Source organism: Manihot esculenta, chromosome 4, assembly GCF_001659605.2.
Source record: "Manihot esculenta cultivar AM560-2 chromosome 4, M.esculenta_v8, whole genome shotgun sequence".
In the NCBI taxonomy this organism is placed as follows: domain Eukaryota; kingdom Viridiplantae; phylum Streptophyta; class Magnoliopsida; order Malpighiales; family Euphorbiaceae; genus Manihot; species Manihot esculenta.
Genome location: NC_035164.2, coordinates 33,231,959 through 33,255,079, shown reverse-complemented (window position 1 = coordinate 33,255,079; position 23,121 = coordinate 33,231,959). Strand labels below are relative to the sequence as shown.

General features: G+C 29.6%; 5 protein-coding genes and 1 pseudogene across 7 annotated transcripts; 2 read left to right on the top strand and 4 right to left on the bottom strand.

The window, feature by feature from the left end:
• Nucleotides 1–1,800: 1,800 nt before the first annotated feature.
• On the bottom strand, nucleotides 1,801–3,151 carry LOC110613591 (protein PLANT CADMIUM RESISTANCE 8). Its single transcript, XM_021754804.2, has 4 exons — nucleotides 2,651–3,151; nucleotides 2,471–2,542; nucleotides 2,168–2,380; nucleotides 1,801–2,061 (listed from the first exon to the last, which is right to left on the bottom strand). Exons 1-4 carry the CDS (start codon nucleotides 2,862–2,864, stop codon nucleotides 1,970–1,972), a joined length of 591 nt encoding a protein of 196 aa, XP_021610496.1. The 5' UTR covers nucleotides 2,865–3,151; the 3' UTR covers nucleotides 1,801–1,969.
• Nucleotides 3,152–4,871: 1,720 nt separating this feature from the next.
• Nucleotides 4,872–6,641, top strand: LOC110613589 (protein NRT1/ PTR FAMILY 1.2). Its single transcript, XM_021754801.2, has 3 exons — nucleotides 4,872–5,042; nucleotides 5,133–5,686; nucleotides 5,768–6,641. Exons 1-3 carry the CDS (start codon nucleotides 4,872–4,874, stop codon nucleotides 6,639–6,641), a joined length of 1,599 nt encoding a protein of 532 aa, XP_021610493.2.
• Nucleotides 6,642–6,678: 37 nt separating this feature from the next.
• Nucleotides 6,679–9,576, bottom strand: LOC110613593. 2 transcript variants are annotated; one of them, XM_021754808.2, is made up of 4 exons: nucleotides 9,369–9,576; nucleotides 9,138–9,278; nucleotides 8,462–8,597; nucleotides 6,679–6,841 (listed from the first exon to the last, which is right to left on the bottom strand). In XM_021754808.2, exons 1-4 carry the CDS (start codon nucleotides 9,525–9,527, stop codon nucleotides 6,813–6,815), a joined length of 465 nt encoding a protein of 154 aa, XP_021610500.1. In that variant the 5' UTR covers nucleotides 9,528–9,576; the 3' UTR covers nucleotides 6,679–6,812. The 2 variants fall into 2 exon arrangements, with proteins under 2 accessions (XP_021610500.1, XP_021610501.1); XM_021754809.2 differs by having other exon boundaries at nucleotides 6,679–6,835.
• Nucleotides 9,577–10,425: 849 nt separating this feature from the next.
• On the bottom strand, nucleotides 10,426–11,657 carry LOC110612881 (protein PLANT CADMIUM RESISTANCE 8). The gene is made up of 4 exons (XM_021753718.2): nucleotides 11,323–11,657; nucleotides 11,163–11,234; nucleotides 10,871–11,083; nucleotides 10,426–10,751 (listed from the first exon to the last, which is right to left on the bottom strand). Exons 1-4 carry the CDS (start codon nucleotides 11,546–11,548, stop codon nucleotides 10,660–10,662), a joined length of 603 nt encoding a protein of 200 aa, XP_021609410.1. The 5' UTR covers nucleotides 11,549–11,657; the 3' UTR covers nucleotides 10,426–10,659.
• A 141-nt stretch (nucleotides 11,658–11,798) lies between these two features.
• Nucleotides 11,799–13,019, top strand: LOC110612687 (annotated as a pseudogene).
• Nucleotides 13,020–13,548: 529 nt separating this feature from the next.
• Nucleotides 13,549–16,563, bottom strand: LOC110612880 (cytochrome c-type biogenesis CcmH-like mitochondrial protein). Of its 2 annotated transcripts, none has more exons than XM_021753716.2 (4): nucleotides 16,430–16,563; nucleotides 16,017–16,191; nucleotides 14,910–15,041; nucleotides 13,549–14,018 (listed from the first exon to the last, which is right to left on the bottom strand). In XM_021753716.2, exons 2-4 carry the CDS (start codon nucleotides 16,158–16,160, stop codon nucleotides 13,815–13,817), a joined length of 480 nt encoding a protein of 159 aa, XP_021609408.1. In that variant the 5' UTR covers nucleotides 16,161–16,191; nucleotides 16,430–16,563; the 3' UTR covers nucleotides 13,549–13,814. The 2 variants fall into 2 exon arrangements, with proteins under 2 accessions (XP_021609408.1, XP_021609409.1); XM_021753717.2 differs by having other exon boundaries at nucleotides 16,305–16,445.
• Between the last annotated feature and the right edge of the window lie 6,558 nt (nucleotides 16,564–23,121).

Here is a 23,121-nt window from a genome sequence, read left to right as displayed (position 1 = left end):
AATATATTGAGAAAAAATGAAGAACAAGTAAGTACCGTTGATTTACAATGTTTCAAATTAAATTTAAAATTTGGAGAACTCTAAAGAAAAATTAGGAATTATTTTTAAAATAATAACTAAAATTAAAAATTTTAAAGTAATATTATTTTAATTGGATTTATTGAACTTGGTGGTTTACTTAGTGTGATTGTCAAACGTTTATTATTAGGTTAGTGGCATTTATAGCCAGTGGCAGAGCCACGTTGGGGACAAGTGGAATTATGGCCTCCTTGAAATTTTTAAAATTACTATATAATTTTATCTTAATTTTAAATAAATAAATAATTAATTATTATTAAGTCTTTAAATTTTTAAAAAATTAGCAATTCATTCTTATTTAAAAATTATATAATTAAAATATCTTTTTATATTAGTTTATTAAATAAAAAATTTCAAATATTTTACTATTTTTATTTCAATAATTTCTTTTTTTATTAATTTCATTATTTACTTCTCATTCTTATACATATATTATAGTTTAATAAAAATTTAAAATTAAAATTTATAATATAAAATATATAATATTTTATCTTATTTAATATTACTGATATGAAATATAATTTTTTTTCGGATCAACCATTAAATTAATACACCTTATAAATTTAATTATTATATATGTGATTAAAATAAAAATATTAAATATCTCAAATAATAAAAGCGTGGTTAACATATTTAAATTTTTATAAAAATCATAAAGGGATAATTTTACATCGTAAAACATGTAATATTTCATTTTACTTAATAAATATTGATGTATAATACAACTTTTTATATGTTAAAAATATGTACATTAGTGTGTATAAACTTTCAAGGAAATACTTTAATATTTTATGTAGTGAAAATTTATTTGTGATAAGTATTTATTTAATATTATATATAATAAATATAAAATAAATTTACTTTTAATATGAAATTTAAATTAAAGGACTATATATTTATTAATATAAAACTTTAAGAATTATATTATAATTTGCTATTAATCTTTTCAGATTCAATTATTTTAGTTATAATTATGATAAATTTATAAAGATGTAGTTTTATTACGCAAAATTTAAAGTTTTGAATATAAATATGAATTAACAGAACGTTTGAATTTTTTTATCCAATAAATTTTTTAGAATTAAACCTACGTGGCATGACATTGAATTGTAAATTTTTTTAGTCAAAATTGATTAAGTGAAATGGTTAAATTTTAGGCAATTGTGAAAAGATTGGTTTTATTGTCTAAATTGTGAAAAGATTAATTTTATTGTCTAAAATTTTAAAGTTAGGATATAAATATGAAAAGTAGTAAAAATTAAATTTTTTTTTTCAATAAGTTTTTTATATTGTATAAAATTAAATTCTTTAATTTTGTTGTTAAAAAAATCCATTAATCTATCTTGAATATTCATATTATTTAGTTTATATAATTTTAATTATAAATATTTTTTAATATTTATCCATTTAAATATACATACTATTAAATATACATACTAGTTAGTTTGACTAAAACTAAATTAAATTGACTAATATTTTTTGATAAATTATAAAACTAAATTCAAATGAAAGTAGGCTTTCTGCCTCTAGAATGTGTTCTAGGGAAGTATTCTTCAACTTGGTCTCTTCTTGGCCTCCGAGTTTGACCATCTTTAACTCATGATGGAAAAAGAAAGAAAATCTCAAAATTTTATCGTGAGATATATGAAAAGGAATTCCATACAAATTGATAAATCTATGTTCAACTTTACAAACACAAACTGATCAATTGTTTTTTATTAAGTTGTAAATAGATTTCAAACTTAATATATAGAATTAAAAATAATCAACAACACTATGAATATTTCCTCCGCCAAAATAATAAAATTAAAGCTGAAAATTTGCAGGTCTGCTCTTTCAATTTTGTGCTTACCTGCTTGCAAACACAAGATACAGGAAAAACAAATTGAATTTAGTTGGACATGGCTTGATTTGGAGGAGGAATATTTAGTTGTTTATCATCAGATTCCTTTCCTTGTTGTTGAGCCAGGATTCCATTCCAACCTACATCCAAAATTAACAGTACAATCTTCAATAGTCAGTGCTGTAAAACAATGTTGATTCATAAGAAGAAAGAAAGAAAAGAAAAAAAAAAGAGAAGGGATAGTACCTAGAGCAGGGTCAAGTCCTCTGTTTTTAAGCTCTCTGAACTCCTGACAAAGGGAACAACAAGGACAAAAGAGATGAGACACCACATCTGTGTAGGGAGCTTCTTCCAAATGAAATTTCTTTCTCAGCTTAGTTCTGTACTCGGTGCTCAAAATCCATTGAGAATATGAAGCAAGCATCAGCAACAAGTAACAGGAACTCCTACACCTGCAAGCTGCATTCATTGGTTAAAAACTTAAAATCATTTTACAAAATTCCAAGATTTTCTTTTTTATTTAAAAGGGAGGCAATATGGGGAACTTACTAGACTTTCCTTCGTCCAGTACTTCTGATATTTGTCCGAAAGTTACACAAGGAAGAAATGCTGTAATAATGGCTGTCAAAACATATAAGAAATGTCAGGAAATCGCTGAATTTAAAAAGCTTAAGCTTGCAGGCGAGAACTAGAAAGGAAAATCTTTAATTTTGTGAGTTGGGAATTTACAATTTGTTTGATCTTGACGACAATCAAACAATCCAGTCGTCCAGGGACGTCCAATCACTAGATCTAAGTCTAACGAGCTAGAGGAAGAATCTTGGGGAGACTCAGATTGATTGCCTGATGAAGCCTGAAGCTGATGAGTTGCTGTTATGGTGATTGCAGGCTGATCCGACTGTGACATTCCATTGAGCTCCTTAGTGATTTCATTTCTACCCATTTTGATCAATATAAATGAACACCTCAGCTATCTTCAATATCCTGGAGGAATTGGCTGTGCAAGCTTATTGCTGATCTTTTGCAATCTTACAGGACTTGTTTCAAAACAGTATCCTTATCAAAGAACTTGGAGAAATGGGAAAATGAAGAAGCTGCCAAAGAAGGAAAGAGGGATCAATCTATTCAAATGAATAGCCATCCCAACAAGATTCCAACTTTCAATGTTTTTACTGCTAATACTAATAAAATACATAAACTAAGATATTATCAAGAATCCATAAATTACAATTTTTTTAGTTTCATAATATTTTTTTTTTAATTTTTATGTCATATACTATACTAATTATTTGACATATTACATAATCTATACCTAATTAATTACTTTTCAAACCTTGAGAATCTAATTATAAATTTTGATAAACATTAAGAGAACTTTTGCAATTATTAATTATCTTGACTCAGTCAAATCCACATTTATATCAGTACATGTGTTCTTATTAGCCTCCATTATTTTGTAGAATTTTTATAATAAAATATTTTAATATAATAATTTTCCAACACTATTTTTTTATATATATAAAGAAAACTTTAAACATCCTCTGTTTTTTTTTATAATTTAAAATATCAAAATTTTAGTATTTTAATTATCATAAAAATTTTAAAAAATATATAAATATAATAAATAACTTTTAAAATTATAAAAATAAAGTTTTATCATATAAAAAATATTTTTATTATTAAAAAATAATATTATATTAGATGATGACTTATTTAAAAAGTTTAATGGGCCAAAATTTTAAATTAAATTTATTTAGCTCTTGAATAAAAATATAACAGTTTAATTGAATTTATGTCTATTTTTTTCTTAAAAAGGAACATGGAAATATTGTAAGTTTTGATGTAGGAACAAAGACCTAATAAACTAAAACTAAAGTGGAATTGAAATTAGAATGAACCAAAATTGTTTAAAATCAAACTGAAATTAATTAAACAAAATTTTCAATTCCAGTTTTAGTTGGCAAGAATGAAATTGAATTTGAAATTAAAATTGAAATGATGCCCTTAGTTCTTGCTTATTAGCATTTAGCTCAAATTTCTTTCAGAAAATTTTATAGGTTCTAATAAAAATATCTTTAGAAGAAGAAACAGACTACTATTGTTTAAGCGTTAAAAGTTTAACAGATTATATGAGAATATATAATATCTAGTTTAAAATTATTAAATAAATAAATTTAATTATTTTGAATTAAGTGAAAAATGGTTTAAAAAGTTTGAAATATTTTCAAGGAAATGGGGATCAAGACTTCCCATGAATTCTGCCCTCAAAAGTTTTAGATAATTTTGAAGGAAACTAGAAATGCTGGAATTCTAATCTCTTAGAAATTCTAATGTCTAGAATTAGCTAAATCTTGCATTTTGCTTTTATTAACTCTTTACAGGTTGTTTATTCTGTTTGAAGATATACTATATATGCATGGTTTGACATAAACGAATGTACCACAGGAAAAGAATTTAACTGTTACTATATTCATTTAATAAAAATAGTCTTTTATTTCTATTTTTGCCTATAACCAGCCAATGGTTAGTAAACAAAGAATTTTCCTTTTATGGCTAATAAAACATATATATAAATTGAGCATGCACTTCGATAAAAGATATTGCAAGCTCCCTCTCTATTCCCTTTCTCTCCTTTTTCTTACTCTCTTCCTTGTTCTCCGCTCTAGTTTTTTATATTAAGCTAGAGTGGAGAAATGGAGAAAGTAGAAAAGGGTAATGTTTCAGGAAAAGTGACTACCCACCAACATTCTTCAACAAGAAGAAGAAAAGGTGGTCTCATTACTATACCATTCATCTTAGGTACGTAAAAAAAAAAATCTGTTTTATCTTTGATTTTATACTAGAAAGAAAATAAGCAAACATTTATAATGAAATTATTTTTGTGTATCATTAATTTTAACCAGCAAATGATTCTTTTGAGAGAGTGGCAAGCCATGGACTTTTACCAAACATGGTGTTCTATTTGACGAAAGAATATCACATGAGTGTAACCCAAGCTACTACTACAATCTTCCTTTGGAATGCTGCTACAAATTTCACACCTCTTTTGGGTGCTTTAATCTCTGATTCATACTTGGGTCGCTTTCTCACCATTGGCATAGGTTCAACATTCAGTCTCTTGGTAATTCTCCTCAACAAATATAAATCTCATCTACTATCTTTTAAATGAGTTATTTTATGATGCTAATTAATCACATAAATTTTGATGTAGGGAACGATCCTTATGTGGTTAACAGCCATGATTCCGTTTTTGAGACCTCTCCAGTGCAACCAAATGACCCAAGAAATATGTGAAAACCCAACAACACTCCAAATGGCTATACTTGTCATTTCTATGGGCTTAGTCTCTATTGGCGCTGGTGGTATTAGGCCATGTTCCTTAGCATTTGGGGCTGATCAATTGGTTAAAAGATCTGACTCCAAAAACAAAGGACTGTTAGAAAGCTATTTCGGGTGGTACTATGCCTGCACAGCCATTGCTGTTCTTCTGTCTATGACAGTAGTTGTTTATATCCAAGAACGTTATGGTTGGAAAGTCGGTTATGCGGTTCCTGCAATTCTTATGTTCTTGTCTGTTTTTTTATTCTTTGTTGCTTCTCCACTTTACTTCAAGCAAAAAGAACGCACGAATTTGCTTACCGGCTTTGCACAAGTCCTCGTGGCTGCTTACAAGAATAGAAAAGTTCCATTCCCTCCAAAAGATGCATACAACAAGTATTATCATAAGAAGAATTCAGAATCCAGTGTACCAACTGAGAATCTAAGGTATTACTAAATTACTCAAAGTAGTAACTAAAGAAACCAATCCATTAATTAGTATTAATAAAAAAAATTTATTATTGTTAGGTTCTTAAACAAGGCTTGCATCATCACAAACCCAGAACAAGATTTAGCTTCAGATGGATCAGAACCAAATTCTTGGAGTCTTTGCACGGTAGAGAGAGTAGAAGAACTTAAAGTTATTATCAGAGTTATCCCAATATGGTCCACAGGGATTATGATCTCGATAAATGTTAGTCAAGGCTCATTGCAAGTATTCCAAGCTATCTCTATGGACAGACACTTAACTCCCAATTTTGAAATTCCAGCAGGCACTTTTGCTATGTTCTTAATCATTTCTGTAATAGCATGGATTGTTCTTTATGATAGAGTAATCATTCCCTTAGCATCAAAAATCAAGGGTGAGCCAGTGAGACTCGATGTTAAATTGAGAATGGGAATTGGTATATTTTTTTCTTGCATGGCAATGGTAGTTGCAGGAATTGTTGAGAATATTCGACGAAGAAAAGCAATCATGGAAGGGCATTTAAACAATCCTCAAGCTGTGGTGCAGATGTCTGCACTATGGCTTATTCCACAATTTTGCTTTCATGGCTTAGCAGAAGCATTTAACTCTATAGCCCAATCAGAGTTCTTTTATTCAGAGTTTCCAAAGAGCCTCTCAAGTATTGCTGGTGCTCTATCTGGACTAGGATCGTCAGTGGCAAATTTATTGGCAACTGTTATTCTGAGTGTTGTTAATCAAAGTACTTCGAAAGGAGGCAAAGATGGATGGGTTCCTGATAATATTAACAAGGGTCGTTATGACAAGTACTATGGACTTCTTGCAATTATGAGTTTTTTGAATTTGCTATATTTCGTATTCTGTTGTTGGGCATATGGTCCTTCCAAAGATCAATCGTCAAATTTCGGAGATGATGACCAGGAGGAAGAAGAATAATACATAAATATGATGATAAAGTTATCGATGGAGAAGATGTATCAAGAGTTTAATTAAGGTATTACTTTGATGGATTAATTTCGTATATCCATTTCAAAAAAGAAAAAAATACATTGCGTGCTCTTTTGAGAATCGGGGTTGAATTTTGTCATCTGTATTGATTGTATCCCTCTATCTGTCTCGGTCAAAGAAACCTGAAACTAGACACAATCAGGATAAGGGAGAGATTATATAGTACAAACAGGATAATTATATAATTAAAATTAATTATATTACATTAAATTAGAGTGGCATAATATGTTTGTTTTATGAATTTTGTAATAGTCGAGTCGTTGTAATTTATAGTGAAAATTGTTGTAAGAATTAATGATTTTTCCAAAATTTATGTAAATCCTGTTATTCTACATTATAATATCCAGAGAAATGCTATTGAGAGCATGTTTACATAATCTCAAACCTTTGATTACAGAGGACGTAATTATATTTTATTTTTTAAACAAGAGTCTTGTTAATTAAATTTATATTCTTTTCATATTTTTTATTTAATTGAATTATGTAAATTATATATTTTTTTAATTTTATCATTTGTATGTAAGTTTTCGCATTTTTCTTTCTAAATTTTATAAAGTTTTTAATTAAAAAATTAATTAATTTAAAATAAAATATTTAAAAGTTTACAAAGTTAAAATAAACAAAAAAATATTCGTAAAAAGTACATCTATTTTAATAACAATTAACTACTTAATTAATTTTTACATTTTGAAAATATAATTTACATTTTGTAAAATTAGATTTTTTTAGTTCTTTTGTTAGATTTTTTCTTATAAAAAAGTTAATCTATTTGTTTATTTTAGTTAAAAAGACTAAATAGCATGGATAAGTGAAATTAAAAACTACTAAACATTATATATAATTAAAATTATAGTTACTATGTGGTATATATATTTAAGGTTAAAATGTGGATAATTAAGAAATCTCATTTATTATTTTAATATATTTAAAAATTATTATTTTAATATATTTTCGCCAAATAGGTTTTAATTTCATCTTAAACGAAAATGTTTGAGTTAATTGGGCTAAATATTTAATTTTGGGCTAATTTGAATATTGACTCAAAGTTTCAAAGTAAAAGTGGGATTTCTTCCACTAGTATTATGGTGAAAAGTTTCTATCCTATTTTATGAATCACCAATTAGTAATGGGTACTTTCTGCAATTATCAAGAAATATTCATTATATGGAGTTGTAACATTATATAAATTTCCTTTGAGGAAGATATTATTAAAGAAAATTTAGAGAAATTTGCATCCCATCCCATGTTCACAAATCATTATATATATAATTTTAAGTGGATGGGAGGAGAAAAGAAAAGAAATAAATAAAGAAAGAAAATATCATGTCAATTATTATTTTATCATTTTATTTTTACTAATCAATTTAAATTATATAAGGGCATATTTGTAATTTTACTCAACAAGGACCGTTTTGGCAATTTCCTTTCTCTAATTCTTACTAGCAATTTATATAAGTATCCAAAAAGAAAAATAAAATAAAATAAAATAAAACCCTTTGACAGAAAGCCATGGTTGAGTGAAGAGATCATAGCACAATGACCAACTATTTGAAGAAAGCCACAAACTGAATTGGGATTTTATCATCAATATATTACAAAACCATGATCCTCGTATGTGTTGATATTATGTGAAATGCATAGCATTACAAAACCATGATGCCTGAATTTTATGTTCTTCTCTATAACCCAGTTAATTCAAAGAACATGAAACCATATCAAGCATAACTGGTCTTAAGCTCAATACTTACTTGCAATACTGTGGAAGGCCATCCATTGCTTAGCTAAAGCAATTAATTCTCCATTATCCTTCCTCCTTACTTCCACAACTACTGACATTAGCCTTCCCTTCTCTCCTACAACCTTTGCCTCTATCTCCACCTTGTCCTGCCATATTTTCATAACATAAGATCAAAAGTTCTAAATAAGTAAGAAATGATAGGAATTGCATTATTTTTTTTCTTACTCTAATCTATCAAAATTGCCTTTACAGCACCAAGGCTACTTGTGTAGTTGATGGAAACAGCTTGATTATATTAGAGAGGTCAAACTTCAAACCAATTAGTAGGTATTTTAACAGTATTCTAACTAAGAGCTGTACAAGAGGCGAGACAAAGACAAACACATGATCACTTGAGTATTAGCTTTTCCACATTGATTAAGCATGATTTTCGGTGAATTTTTTTTTTTTTAATAAGCAATGGCTGGAATGTGTTTTTTCTTAGCATCACCTATTTGTCAATCATTAGTATACATTAGACTTCCCAAATACCCAAAACTTCACATAGGTATTTCCTCAAACAATTTACAAACCCAAAAAAAACCCAAAATCCCAGGAACTTCATACAAGTATTACTCAACAATTTACAAATCCAAGAACCCCAAATCACAAAACACTAAGAAAAAGAGATGAAGTGAAGAAATTACATGAATCTTAGCTGTAGAATAAAAAGAAATGCTGAAATCAAGAGATGCTTTAATGTGGCCACTCAAAGAGAATATAGCAGCAGCTCCAACATCATCAATCAAAGTAGCCAAAGCACCCACATGCCAATTCCCATCTCCATCCTAAAAATCATGTAGAAAATCAAACAAAACAACCTCCCACAAACAGAACAAACAAGAAGATTAATTAAGTTGAAGAAAGTAAAAACTAACACATATGCGATTGGAGACCACGAAACTACAGCGTATAAAACCCCGATGTGCCTGCACAATTTTCAGGCCATGGAGAGAAAAGAGCTCCAGTTCATGACATAAACCCTTAGATAGACCTTCCAGCCAGTTATTGGATCTCTGTAGACTCTGGTCTTCCATTTCTCTCCTTGGAACTCAATTGCATCTTGAATAGAAGACGAAGTCTTCTTGTTTGACTAGTCCTCCTATTGGTTGGATACTAACCAATCAATTAATTCAGGAAAATATTTTCATGTTTGGAATATGAAATATTTTCTTTGATTAGAGGGAAAAAAGTCATTTTAATAGGAAAAAAAAATCATTTTTCATCCTTATTAAACCTTTATATATAAATTTATTAAAAAATTTTATTTTTTAAATTAAAATTAAATAATAAAAAATAAATTATTTCGTTAAAAAATATTTTTTATAAAAGTTATTATAAAAAAAAACTTTCACAGAAAATATTTTTTTAAATATAAATTATTTTCTATAAATAAATGCTACATAAATTTTTACAAGCACCCACTAATAAATAAAATAATATTGTGATATATAATAATTTTCACACATAATATAATTTTTAAATAATATTGTATTTATTTATTAATAATATATATACACAGTAAAAAAATTTCTACTTAAAAGAGTTTTTTTATTCTGAGCAATTTTTTTAAACTTTCTTAGCTTTTAATCTTAGTGATTTAATTCTATTAAAAAACCATTTTAAGTGATAAGTAGTGATTCAACAAAAAATAATTTATTTTTAAAAAAAATAATTCATTTATTTTTTATGGAACAATTACTAAAAGGAAATAATTATTTTAATAATTAGTATTGTGGAAAAAAATTAAATAAAATTTATTTTCATGTATTTTGAATACATAATAAACCAAATTTATGAATTGCTATTGATTGATATACATTGTTTTGCAGGTTGAGTATTTGTAAATAATTTAATTAGTTAGTAGCAATTCTATCAAAACAAAACAAAACAAAACAAAACAAAAGAAATTGAACAAGGCTGAAGCTGAAGTTGCTTGAGACTGGCTTCGATAAAATTGAGGATAAAATCCATGCGCTCGACCAATCATCCAATGTTTTGGACAGATCATGGAACTAGAAGTTTCTACACAAAAGTTCCTGACTTCTAACCTTATTCTAATTTTACAGATGGTCTTAGGCATAATGTTTATAAAATCAAAACATAAGAAAAAGGAATTTTAGTTGAAGGAACTTGCACAACCTTCATAAGCAAATGGAGGTCACATTGTCACCTAGACATCACTTGACCTGGAGGAGGAACATTTACTTGTTCATGATGATAATGTCTTCCTTGTTGTTGAGCAAGTATCCCATTCCATCCTATCATCAAAATCCACTGTTAATAAAATTTATTCCTTCTTTTTAAATTATTTTTATACCCTTTAACATTTCTAAACAAAATGGATTGGAATTGATTCAAAAAAAATTGTAGCAAGTACCCAGAGCAGGATCAAGTCCTCTGTTTCTGAGCTCTCTAAACTCCTGACAAAGAGAGCAATATGGGCAGAAGAAGTGAGAGATCACATCACTGTAAGGAGCTTCTACCAAATTATAAATCCTCCTCAATTTTTCTCTGTATTTGGAGCCCATAATCCATTGAAAGCACAAGCTAGGCATCATTATTACGTAGATCAAACTCCCCAAAGGACAAGCTGTAAGTAATCACAGCATGTCTTAATATTATTAGCGACGGGAAAAACTTGCATGGACTCGGGAATCGAGGAAACTTACTCAATTGTCCCTCATCCAGGACTTCCACGATCTGCCCAAATGTTACACAAGGGAAAAATGCTGTCATAATAGCTGCCAAGTGCAAGGCAGACTACAAATTTGTATTATAAATTAAATTAACACATGAGAGGACTTGTCAATTGGCGATGAGATAAATTACCATTTGTTTGATGTTCATGACAGTCGAATAATCCTGTCGTCCAAGGATGTCCAAGAACTATGTTATTGTCAAGCACCACTGGAGCTGTAGAGGAATAATCTTGATGAAGAATCCCAGGTTGAATATTTTCCCCAACTTGATGCCAAGTCTGTGGTGCAACTTCTGCAGGCTGAGGAGCCGAGTGCTGCGTTGTTCCATCAATCTCACTGGTTTCAGGCCTACCCATTAGTGATCAGCTCCCTAGGGCGAGCTCCAATTGTTGATGGCTAATTCCAGAGTTCAAACTATTTACTTAGAAGACTTCATTACATTTCAATAAATATACAGTTTGTCTTCATCAAAAACGTTCTGCAGATAAAACACACATACAGAATAGAATATTTGGAATCCGGACGGCTAGGAAAAATAATTAATGGAATTTTTTTTAACCCAATTTAAATATTATTTTATCCTAATTAACCCATCAACATTCTCCTATGAGAAGAAAAGGTGGCCTCATTACCATACCCTTCATTTTAGATACATTTAAGACAAGAATATTAAGTTTGTCTACCTTTGAATTTACCCAAGTCCTCGTGGCTGTTTACAAGAATAGAAAAGTTCCATTCCCACCAAGAGATTCATATAGCAAGTATTATCACAAGAAGAATCTAGAACCCATTTTACAAACTGAGAATCTAAAGTATTATTAAATAACTAAAATAGTAACTAAAGAAACCAATGCATTAATTAGTATTAATAAAAAAAAATATTGTTATTAGGTTCTTGAACAAGGCTTGCATCATAGATTTAGCTCCAGATGGATCAGCATCAAACTCATGGAGTCTTTGCACAATAGAAACAGTAGAAGAACTCAAAGTTATCATTAGAGTTATCCCAAGATGGTCTACAGGGATTATGATCTCGATAAACATTAGTCAAGACTCATTACAAATGCTTCAAGCTATCTCTATGGACAGACACCTAACCTCCAATTTTGAAATCCCAGTAGGCTCTTTTGCTATGTTTTTAGTTATTTCTATAATATCATGGGTTATTTTGTATGATAGAGTAATCTTCCCTTGGCATCAAAAATAAAGGGTGAGCCAGTGAGATTCGGTGTTAAATTGAGAATGGGAATCGATTTATTCTTTTCTTGCATGGCTATGGTAGTTGCAGGAATTGTTGAGAATACTCGACGAAGAAAAGCAATCACGGAAGGGCATTTAAACAACCCTCAAGCAGTGTTGAAGATGTCTGCATTATGGCTCATACCACAATTTTGTTTGAATGGCTTAGCAGAAGCATTTAACTCCGTAGGCCAATTACAGTTCTTTTACTCTGAGTTTTCAAAGAATCTCTCAAGTATCTCAAGTATTGCTGGTGCTCTATCTGGACTAGAGACGACAGTAGTAAACTTGTTGGCAACTGTTATTCTCAGTGTTGTTAATCAAATTACTTCGAAAGGAGGCAAAGATGGATGGGTTCATGATAATATTAACAAGGGTCATTATGATAAGTACCACAGGCTTCTTGCAATTATGAGTTTTGTGAATCTGTTGTATTTTATGTTATGCAGTTGGGCAGATGGTCCTTCCAAGGATCAACTGCCGAAGATTGGGGATGATAACCAAAAAGAAGAAAAAATGTATAGTCTAGGCAGTACGAATAAAGGTGATGATAAGATTGTAGAAGGAGAAGAGTTGTCAAAAGTTTAATCATATACTTGAAAACACAAAGGTTTTATTTTTTTTTCAAAATAATAATCAGTATACTACGTCCTTACTCGATAATGTGGTTGAAGTTTATCGTCTATGTTGCAATTTCTACTTTTTTTTTTGTCTGCTTCTGTAATTGATCTAAATATATAATTTGAAATCAAACTTCATTTTTAAATTAATAATTTCATATGATAATACAAAGCGGTTAATAAAAATAATATAACTTTAATAAGGAAAATATTTAGATCTTTTAAGAGGAAACCATACATACATACATACACAACTTTTTTAAAAAAAAAAAAACAGGTAGCTAAAATTATTATCCAATTATTTTAAACTTTTTTAAAAAAAAAAAAAAACAGGTAGCTAAAATTATTATCCAATTATTTTAAAATATATATAGCTAAAATGAACAAGTTAATTCGAATTATTTCGGCATTCTAAATAACATAAGTGATATTAAATTGATCTTTTACTTGTATCAATTTTTCAATGTTAAATTTAATCACTCAAGTAAACGTCAAACTGAAGTTAAAAATAGTTAATTCCTTCATTCATCAATTTAAATAAGAATTAAAATATATAAATAGTACTTTTTTTCCTTTAATTACTAAGCAGCAACCCCGAATCCTTCCATAAACATATTTCTCTCACCAGTACGCCCTCCAGGCTGACAATTAGCAATCCTTCCACACCAAGCAGTGCTTTTCAGCAGCCTAATTGCTTTAGCTCCCAGCATAAAGTTCCAAGCCAATTAAAGATTTAAGATCCCTATCAATCAGAAGGAAGACATTATCCATTTCGCCACCTTCTCCACCAAGAGGAAGGACTAGCTCCTTCTGGGGCAGGAGGTGTAAGAATCTCCAGCATAGTTTCCTTCTCTTTGGGGGTTAATGGAACACCTCTCACAAGGTTCAAAGCCATGATGTGCACATTAGTCTTCTGCCTGTGCTTGTTGTAAGCCCATATTCCACCAGCAACACCTGCAACTAGAAGCTATCACGCAGACACAAATTTTAACGTGAGTTCATTTCTATAGAGAAACATTAAGGTTTATTACAATTTAATCCTGATGTTTATAAAAAAAACCACACTTAAATTCTCTTATTATATGAAACAATTAGGTTTCTAAAATTTAAGTACTTAAATTCTCTTATTATATGAAACAATTAGGTTTCTAAAATTTAAGTCCTTCAGCAACATGATCATCCCGTTAAAAGTTTTTATAAATTAATGCTTGGTCAAAATAAACAAATAATACAAATAAAATATTTAATTAAAATTCGGAATTGCCCATCTTACTACTGTGTAAACCTTGCCTCCTCTCTCACAAACCCAGAAGGCCAATCCATGAACCCAATGCCTCCCACCGAAACCTCAAGCATGAATGAATCAATCCCCCCATTCTCCATCGAGCATGAACCGATCAACCCCTCCCTCCCTAACCCAACCCAAATGCCAACCCCAAATGCCAAATGTGCGAACCCCCTCAACAAATTGCTTTTGGTTGTACTCAATTGATCACCTTCTTGTCCCCTTGCCAGCCAGCTTAACCATGGACACACCCTTACATCAACATCATTTTCACCAATTTGATGGTCAATTATTTTTCCAATTTCTCCAAATCTAGCATGCTCTTGAATTCATTTTCTCTGCCTTGTTAGTTTCAAATCCACCCTGCTGGGAAATCCAAAGCCATGAAGGGGCCAAGGGGTGCTATGATCACCCACAATGACCATAAGGTTAGACTAAACAAAATTAAGAAACAATTGTTTCAAATTGAAAATAAGGGGATTTAGATATGGTCTTGACCAAACATTGGACTCATATTTAATTTTCCAAGTAACTAATTCACTGTTAATAATGAAGTTAGGCTCTTAAACTAACCGGGGATAGCCACAAGGCTGCAGTCTGCATATCAAACTTTGGGGCATAAAGTACTGTTTCCCCATAGTCATCTTCAAGCTTTTTGTATATCTCCTTGTCAGTCTTCCCAGCTTGAATCTCATCGCGAATCAGCTACATCACAAGAATGATCAAAATGAACACATTTAGGAATATAAACATGAAGAGAACAGAGAAGATTAGAAAAGCAGATTTCAACTTGCAACATATCCCAAGTATCATATAATTTTGTTAATAACATTTCCAAAAATTAGAAAACTACTAAAATGGTAAATAAAAATAAACAAGTTCAAGCCCAGATCAGGGTTTCCAGGGGAGGAAAAAAAAAAAGCAATCTCATCTGGTTTTCCTTAAGAACTTTAGTGTCAACACACCTATGTTGCATGAGGTATCAGTACCATGCAGATAAAACAGCATGTGAACCTTAGCTTAAAACATTTTAAATTCCTCATGACCAGTAATGCTTCTCTCCAGCCCAGGTGTGAACCATTTGAAACCATCATGGAAGGTTTGTAATTTCAAATAGCATTACTATAACATAAAGAAATTGTTTGAAGACTATAACCTTGACTAGAAGCTACCATCAACATCTTCTAATAAACAAGAAGCTTTTTAAAGTAAGCTCTTACAGGCAGCAGGATTTTGAACTGATATGAGCTCAAAAGCTCCATTGAAGGGAAAAGGAATTATCCATCAAGTTTTGGGGAAAAGGAGGATTCCAGTGATCAAGCATCAAGTGGATTTGAGAGCTGAACTGAACTTGATAGCAAAAGGAGGATAAATGGCAAGGGTTCCCAGGACAATTTAAAATGATGAACGGTTAGGATTGATCACAAGAGTAAAAAATGATTGCGCCAGAATAGGAATAAGCAATTATTTAATACCTCAAACTTCTTGTATGTCGCTTGAATGCAAGCCACTCATAAGTTCTCACACCACATGCTGGTTTATTTTTCAAAAGTTAAAACAACTAATAAAAATGATGAATGAAGCTTCAATAGGAATGTTTCACAGATTTATAGCACTAACAAGCACTAAGAATATGAATCACTTGCATAAAGCAGTGGATCATAATGCTTGATATAATACCTTCCTGAGTAGAATAGCAATATCTGCTTGAGAGTCTTCAATGGACTGACTCCCACACTCCGTGCAACGAACGTTATGACTAATATTTCTTGCCCGAGCATCTACAATCTGCGCCTTCTTCACATCATCTTCTTTACTTCCCATTGTCAGTAAGTATCATCCAATTCCAAAGCCACTGAAAGAATAAAGGGGGAAAAAATCAGACTAATATTAGCGAGTTTTGTCAGTGAGACATTTTATCAAACATCTACGGCAACAAACGCAAAACTTTAGACCGATAAAGAGAACCTTGGGAGTCATCCTTAATTTTCATAAAGGAAGGTATATCATTTTCTGACTTCCAGTTGTTCGATAAATTTTCTCGGACACGAAAGTAAGGAGCAACTAGAAGAACAGACGCCCCGAATACGAACCTGGGATCACTTCTTGACGACGGGACGGGTTTAGACCCGAGAGCGCCTTCGTCTAATTCAGCTTGAGTTAATATTTGGCCAATAAGCTGGGGACGGCTGCGAGCAGCTACTCGCTTTTTACTCCATACACCGAAAAGATCAATTTTTTGAAAATTTTTTTATATATATATTTTATTAATAAAATTTCATATGAATTATTATTTAACCTTTAAATTTTATTATTATTAACAATTTTATCCATTTATTTCAAAAACCATATTAAAATATCTATTTTTTAATATAACGAGTCTGATTATTTTTAAATATCTCATCTGATTCAATTTTAATAAAAGTATATATAAAACAATTTCAAGTAATACTTCTTTTCCCTAGTAACAATTTGAAGTAATACGTAAGCACATTTAGAATTTTTAGAGTTATTTATAATAATATCTATTGGAGTTTCAGGTTACATGCATATATAATATATATTTTTATAATATTATTTGAGAATTGTTTCTTAAATAAATAAATTTAATTTTTATGAAATTACTAAAAATAAAAATTTATGTAAAAATATTTGTAACTCTTCGTTTGGCATAAATGATTTTACAAGAAAAAAATTTAAATAAATTTTTATAAAATTATTTATAATTTTATTTTTATATATAATGAAACTTTTTCAAATTAAAAAATTTTAAATTCTTTTAATCCAAACAAAAATTTTAGAAAAGAATTAAATTGAATTGTATTTTTATAAAATTTTTTATTCCAAATAAAGGGTAAGAGTTTTAAGTTTAATTGGATTAAATTAGATATTTAATATTAACGTCGAATTATTTATGTAAATAAATATATTAATATAAATATATATTTTGTAATCATTATTTGGATATTCTATCTTCAATAAACAATTTAAATTTTTTATAAAATTATTAGAATTTTAAAATTAAAGTTATTTAAAAAAGGACATTTATAAATTAAATCAATTCAAGTATCACTTGAATAATAATAATAATTGAGTTTTGAGATTGGTATATGTAGTTTAAAATGAATATTAATAAGATTCAAATATAGAGAAAATAATTTCCACGAGTATTTGCTCACTGTTATTTCTAATTTTTTTTCAGACCCATCCCATCATTCCTCTTCCTCCGAGCCTGACTTTTTCAGTGCTCCTGCTCCAAAATAATTGCCTAAACTCCTTGAGTTATGAATCTTATAACCCAAACTAGTACGATGATTTTGCCTAGTTCAGTTCACAAATAATCACCACAAGTACATATTTCATCGCTAAAATGATGATAAAGGTTAACATCTCTGACAATGATTTCCCTTTCTGTAATTTTTGAGATCAGCTTGACTGCAACATGGCAATTTTCACAAATTTTAAGTTTCTTTGTGATCAAAAGTCTAGTTCCAGGCGGAGTGCTGATCAATCCAAATGCAACAGCCAACCTTTCGCTGTGACCCAAGTATCATGCCGGTCTTCTCATCTTCCACATCATGGAAAACTGATCCAGTATTAGGTACATATTCAGCATCTTCCATTCGCCCTTCCAATCTCTTCAATTAAGCATAAATATCCTCAGAATAAGGGTGTGAAGTATCCCAAGAAAGAAATGTATGAACTTTGTTTTCCACATCAATCCAGTTACAAGCAGTTTTCTTATCTGTCATCATTTTTCTCAGCTTTGCAATTCAATCTCACTTCCCGGGTTGAGCATAGATGTTAGATAAAATCTCACGGTTGCCACCATCACTAGGATCAAGTTCAATCAGCTTCTCAAGTGCCAGTTCCCCAAACTCTACAGTCCCATGGATTTTACATGAATTCAACAAAGTGCCCCATACACCAGCATCAGGCACCATTCTTATTTGCATTGTAAGAACTTGGAAGGTTACTCTTTTCCGAGTCCTTTGGTCATTATTTTTGAAGATTATGAGTTTTGTTGTTAGAATTTGGTGCCTGCCTCCAAATTTAAATTCTATCAGAAAACATTGATGCCTTTCTTGTTGTTGAGGCGTAAATAGTGACCTGGTTGTTATTTTGGTCCTACGGGCATTGGGGCTAATCCTATAATGACATTTTCTTCAAAAGGAAACCTTTCAACGCAAGGGGTCTTCACACATCTGATCTTGCTGTTCTGGAAGCCTTTAGCACTAGAACATCGTTTTGAACATTTTCTTCACTCTCCAGAGAAACCTGTGAACAGAAATTGTTTGTATTTCATTAGTTTTGATTGTGCAGAGCTCATTTTTGTTGAACAGAAGTATATACTTAAAGTGCATTGCGTTAATATGCAAACTGACATTGTCAACATGCAGACATTTATCCAATAATAAAAGGTCTTTGTTAGCACTTGGATAGATATTCAAATTTGTGGCAAATATTACTTCTTCTTAGTGCTGTTTTTCTGACTTGAGTTTTGTCCTATGCAATCCCTTAATTGAATGTTTTGCAATGCCCTATATATGGATTTCAATTAATGAACCAAAGGATGCGCTCCTGAATTTCGTATTCACCCTGCTAACATGTCCCAAAAGTAGTCAGAAATCCACAAGTGAAAAACTATGTATCTTTTTTCATGTTTGTTTATTTATTTTTGCTCTGTAATCAATATGGGGTTGCTTTGTTTACTTAATTATGAGTGGTCACATAGATTTATCATATTTCAGTTATTTCTATGTGCTACACCCCTACACCCTAGTACTGTTCGATGCATGCACTTGTCCCCCCCCCCCCCCCCCCGCCCCAAAAAAAAAAAAAAAAACATTTCCCAGATAAATATCTGCTGAGTCATTCATTTGTATGGATAAGATCATTGGATTACTATTACAGAGAGGACTGGTCACGATAAACGCATGTCCGTGTTATTAAAATAAGTTTATCTTGTAATAATCCAGCTGCATTGCTTTTATAATTACTAAATCAGTGGTAAAAATTGGGGGCAGGCATTGCTTGAGTTAGTTGTGGACTGGTAGTTATTATTTCGTGCACAAAATTTGAACTATGGAATGGAGGTCATTGGAATTCAGTGTTGATGAATTCTTTTATTTATTTTATTGCTACTGTCTATATTATATAAATGAGTTTTGGCCCGATATGTAACCTCAATAAATTTATGGAACTTTAACTTCACTTGATTGTGTTGGATTTGGAGGAATCCCGGTGTAGGTAGTAGCTTGTTTAGTAATTTATGACTTCCTGAATAACTTAGGCAAGGGGAATAGATTAGAAAAGAATACTGTTGACATAAAACTGGATGCTAAGACTTTAAAATGATGTAAATAACTTTTCACAAAGTAATTCCGTGGCGTGATCTTTTCAGTTAGTTGATGATAGGATAGACAAAAGTAACAATCAGGACTCACCAACTCATTCATTTAGGTTCAGTTCTCTTTACTGCACATTTCTGTGCATTGTTTCTTTTCTTTTTGTTTTTTGTTTTCGTTTCATTCTTCTTTTTTTTGTCATGTTTTCGCTTTTGCAACTAACTCCTTTTGTGAAGAGGATTGAGGAAATACCTATAATAGTTCAATTACAAAGAAGTGAAGAAGATGGAGAATCTACTTCCACATTGAAACTTTCATGACCTAACGTTGAGCAATGGGCATTCATGAATGAGTGACATAAAATTGCACGCATAAGCATCACATCTCTCTGTGAGAAATCTCACATAGTGTTAGTTATTTACCTGACTTCCAAAACCACCATGTCATCTACTCTTCAATATCTAACTGTCTCACTAAGTTGGAGAACAACTAGAAGTCTTTTTATAATTCGGGAACTTCCGTAATTCATGTTAATGGCACACTAACAGTTTTCCGAGGCATCTTTATTTGACTCATTTTCCAATAAAGCAACATGCTTACAAGGATGGTCTTTTCTGCATTTGATGGACCCTATGGTTCTGGCATTGCGGTTCTATGCAGATATCGTGTCGTGTTAGAATTTCTATCCAGCATAGTGATTGGAAATTTCTAATTAATTGTCATTTTTTTAGTCTTAGCGGATGCAAATTGCTATATTGGATTTTTTTTTCCCAATTTTTTATTGTGTTTATAGTATTGTGATTCTTGTTTGACATAGTATAACTTTTAAAGGTGAAAGATATGAGAGGGAGAGAGAGAGAGAATACAAATAAGCTTTTATTACTTCCACTTTGCTAGAATTTTATGAGATGATGGTGATAAATCAATTTGCTAGAGTACTCATATTTGTGTGGCCTGGTTTTATAGGGTTTTATTACTAGTGATCAGGAAAACTGAATCAGAATTTAATATATGCAGAATTGTGATGCGTGGTGCCTTCACAGCATTTATCAGTCTTCTTGCAGGTTCAGTGTGTTCTGATCATACTCATAGCATATTTGAAGAGTATGCAGATGAATTTTGAATTTTTTATATATGAAATCTGATTTTCTGCGTCTATTTTACTTTTTAAAAATAAACGATTAAAATTGTTTAAACTGAAAATATAATTACCATATGCTTCTATAAAAGAGATGAAATGAACAAGAATGAATTGATAGAAGTATCGTAATAATCCAAAGAAAAAAAAAATTCTGAAAAGCAATTGTTAACCTCAAATGTGGTATTACACTTATGTCTTATATTGTGTATGTTTGATGCATTTCATCTTCCTTTCAATCTATCGACTTCCTATACTTTGCTATGCTGGAATGGAACTGTTGCTGATTTTTCCAGCAGGTTACTGATTACCTATTTTTTCACTTTCTGAGCTTTCTATCATCCAGCTGGGTATCAATTAGACATGTCTGCACTTTATTTTCTGTGGAAGCTTTTGTTTCTGATATTTTGGAGTTGTATTGTAGCCTTTGTTGGACTGGCATTTTTATCCTTTTTTTTTTTGGCAACTTTCTGATCACTTTTGAGCATATTCTAAATTCATCATGCCAACTAGTATATGAAAACATTTTCCACATCTTCCTCTTTTCCCTTAAAATTTTCAAGATTCCTATCATTTCAAGTTCTAAGATCCAATACTTGCTTCATAAGAAAACTCTCAAGTCTTGAACATAAAGAAAGCAATTCTTGGCTTTTGCTTGCAACACTTCTTGTTTTCTACTTTGTGTTTTTTCTTTTTCAGTATAACTACAAGTATTTTCAATAATTTTCTATCTATTGCACTAAAATTAAATTCTGTTCATACTTCATCGTTTGAGAATTAAACTTTTTAGAGTATCAACTATAATTTTTATTTTATGATTTTCCAGAGAATTCTTTTTATATATATATAAGAAAAATGTGAAATCAAACGAAAAGAAAATAATAAAAATATAGAGAGAAATCCAAAAAGGAATTCCAAATCGATTAAGATGAGATTTTTTTATAATTAGGTTTATTCTGCATCATGTGATTGCTTCATGTGAACTACCATTCTTAACTAACAACATACAAAACTGATAATGGGAAAGAGAAAAATTTTGAAAAATGATTGGGAGATGGGTTTGAATAGCAGATCAGTTCTCAATCATAACCTATATAACACCAAAGCTTTAATTATAGAAGATAATGCCTAAATATGGCATTTTATTTTCCCCTCTTGTCCTGATCTTTAACTTTAATTAAGGTTCAAATGAGCCTTATCAGCTTCTGACTGGTTTTTTGAAGGAAGAAAATAGTTTTATATTACTTTTCTTCCATTTTTTCTTTTCTAAAATAGTAGTTTATTAATAACTTCGTAATATGTTTTTATTTAATAAATATTGAAAAAATAAAATATGTTTTCACCAGGTATAATTTAATAATAGAAATTATTTGATTTTTTTAATTATTTACATGAAAATTTTAATTTTTTTTGCTATTTTATAATTTAATTTAAAATTTTAAAAATTGATAAAATTGTAAATTTTATTACAATTATATTAAGTTTAAAACCTGAATGGGAAAGGATGAGTTTTGTTGACATGCTATTGATTAAAAAAATTGAAAATTTTTTGTTATTTTATAATTTAATTTAAAATTTTAAAAATTAATATAATTTGATTCAAAATTTCTAAATTTATATTTTTTACATTAAATTTTTAAAATTCTATTAATTTTCTTTATTTTCGGCTGTTTGGTGCAGGAAATCATAACATGACTTCTTTTTATATTTTAATTTTGGTTCTTATTCTTTTGGATTTTAATAATGTCTATTCTTAATACAATACAATGTTTGTATTTATATTTTCAAATACAGATAGATTTATATTATTGAGCAATAATAAAAAATTAATAACATTATAAATATTAATATTATATTTTTTATTTTTTATTGCATTGACATGATTTTTTTTATAATAAATATAATAAAATTTATTTTGATGGATATCTAATAAGATATTTAAAAAGTAGAAAAATTAATAAATATGAGACATATTATAATATCTATTGGAACTAGTTGGAAATAGAAAAAAATTAAAATTGTAATTTTATGTACTAAGTTAAATAAGAACAAAAATAAATAAATTTAGAGATTTTGAATTGAATTATATTAATTTTTATATATTTAAATTAAATTATAAAATAATAAAAAGTTTTAAATTTTTTATATTAATAGTATTATTTACGTAGTATATTAATATAATAAAATAATCTACTTATTATGTCAATAAAATATAGTCTCTCTGATTCAAGTTGTAAGATTGGATATAATTATAATAAAATTTATAATTTTAAATAACTTTACTAGTTTTTAAAATTTT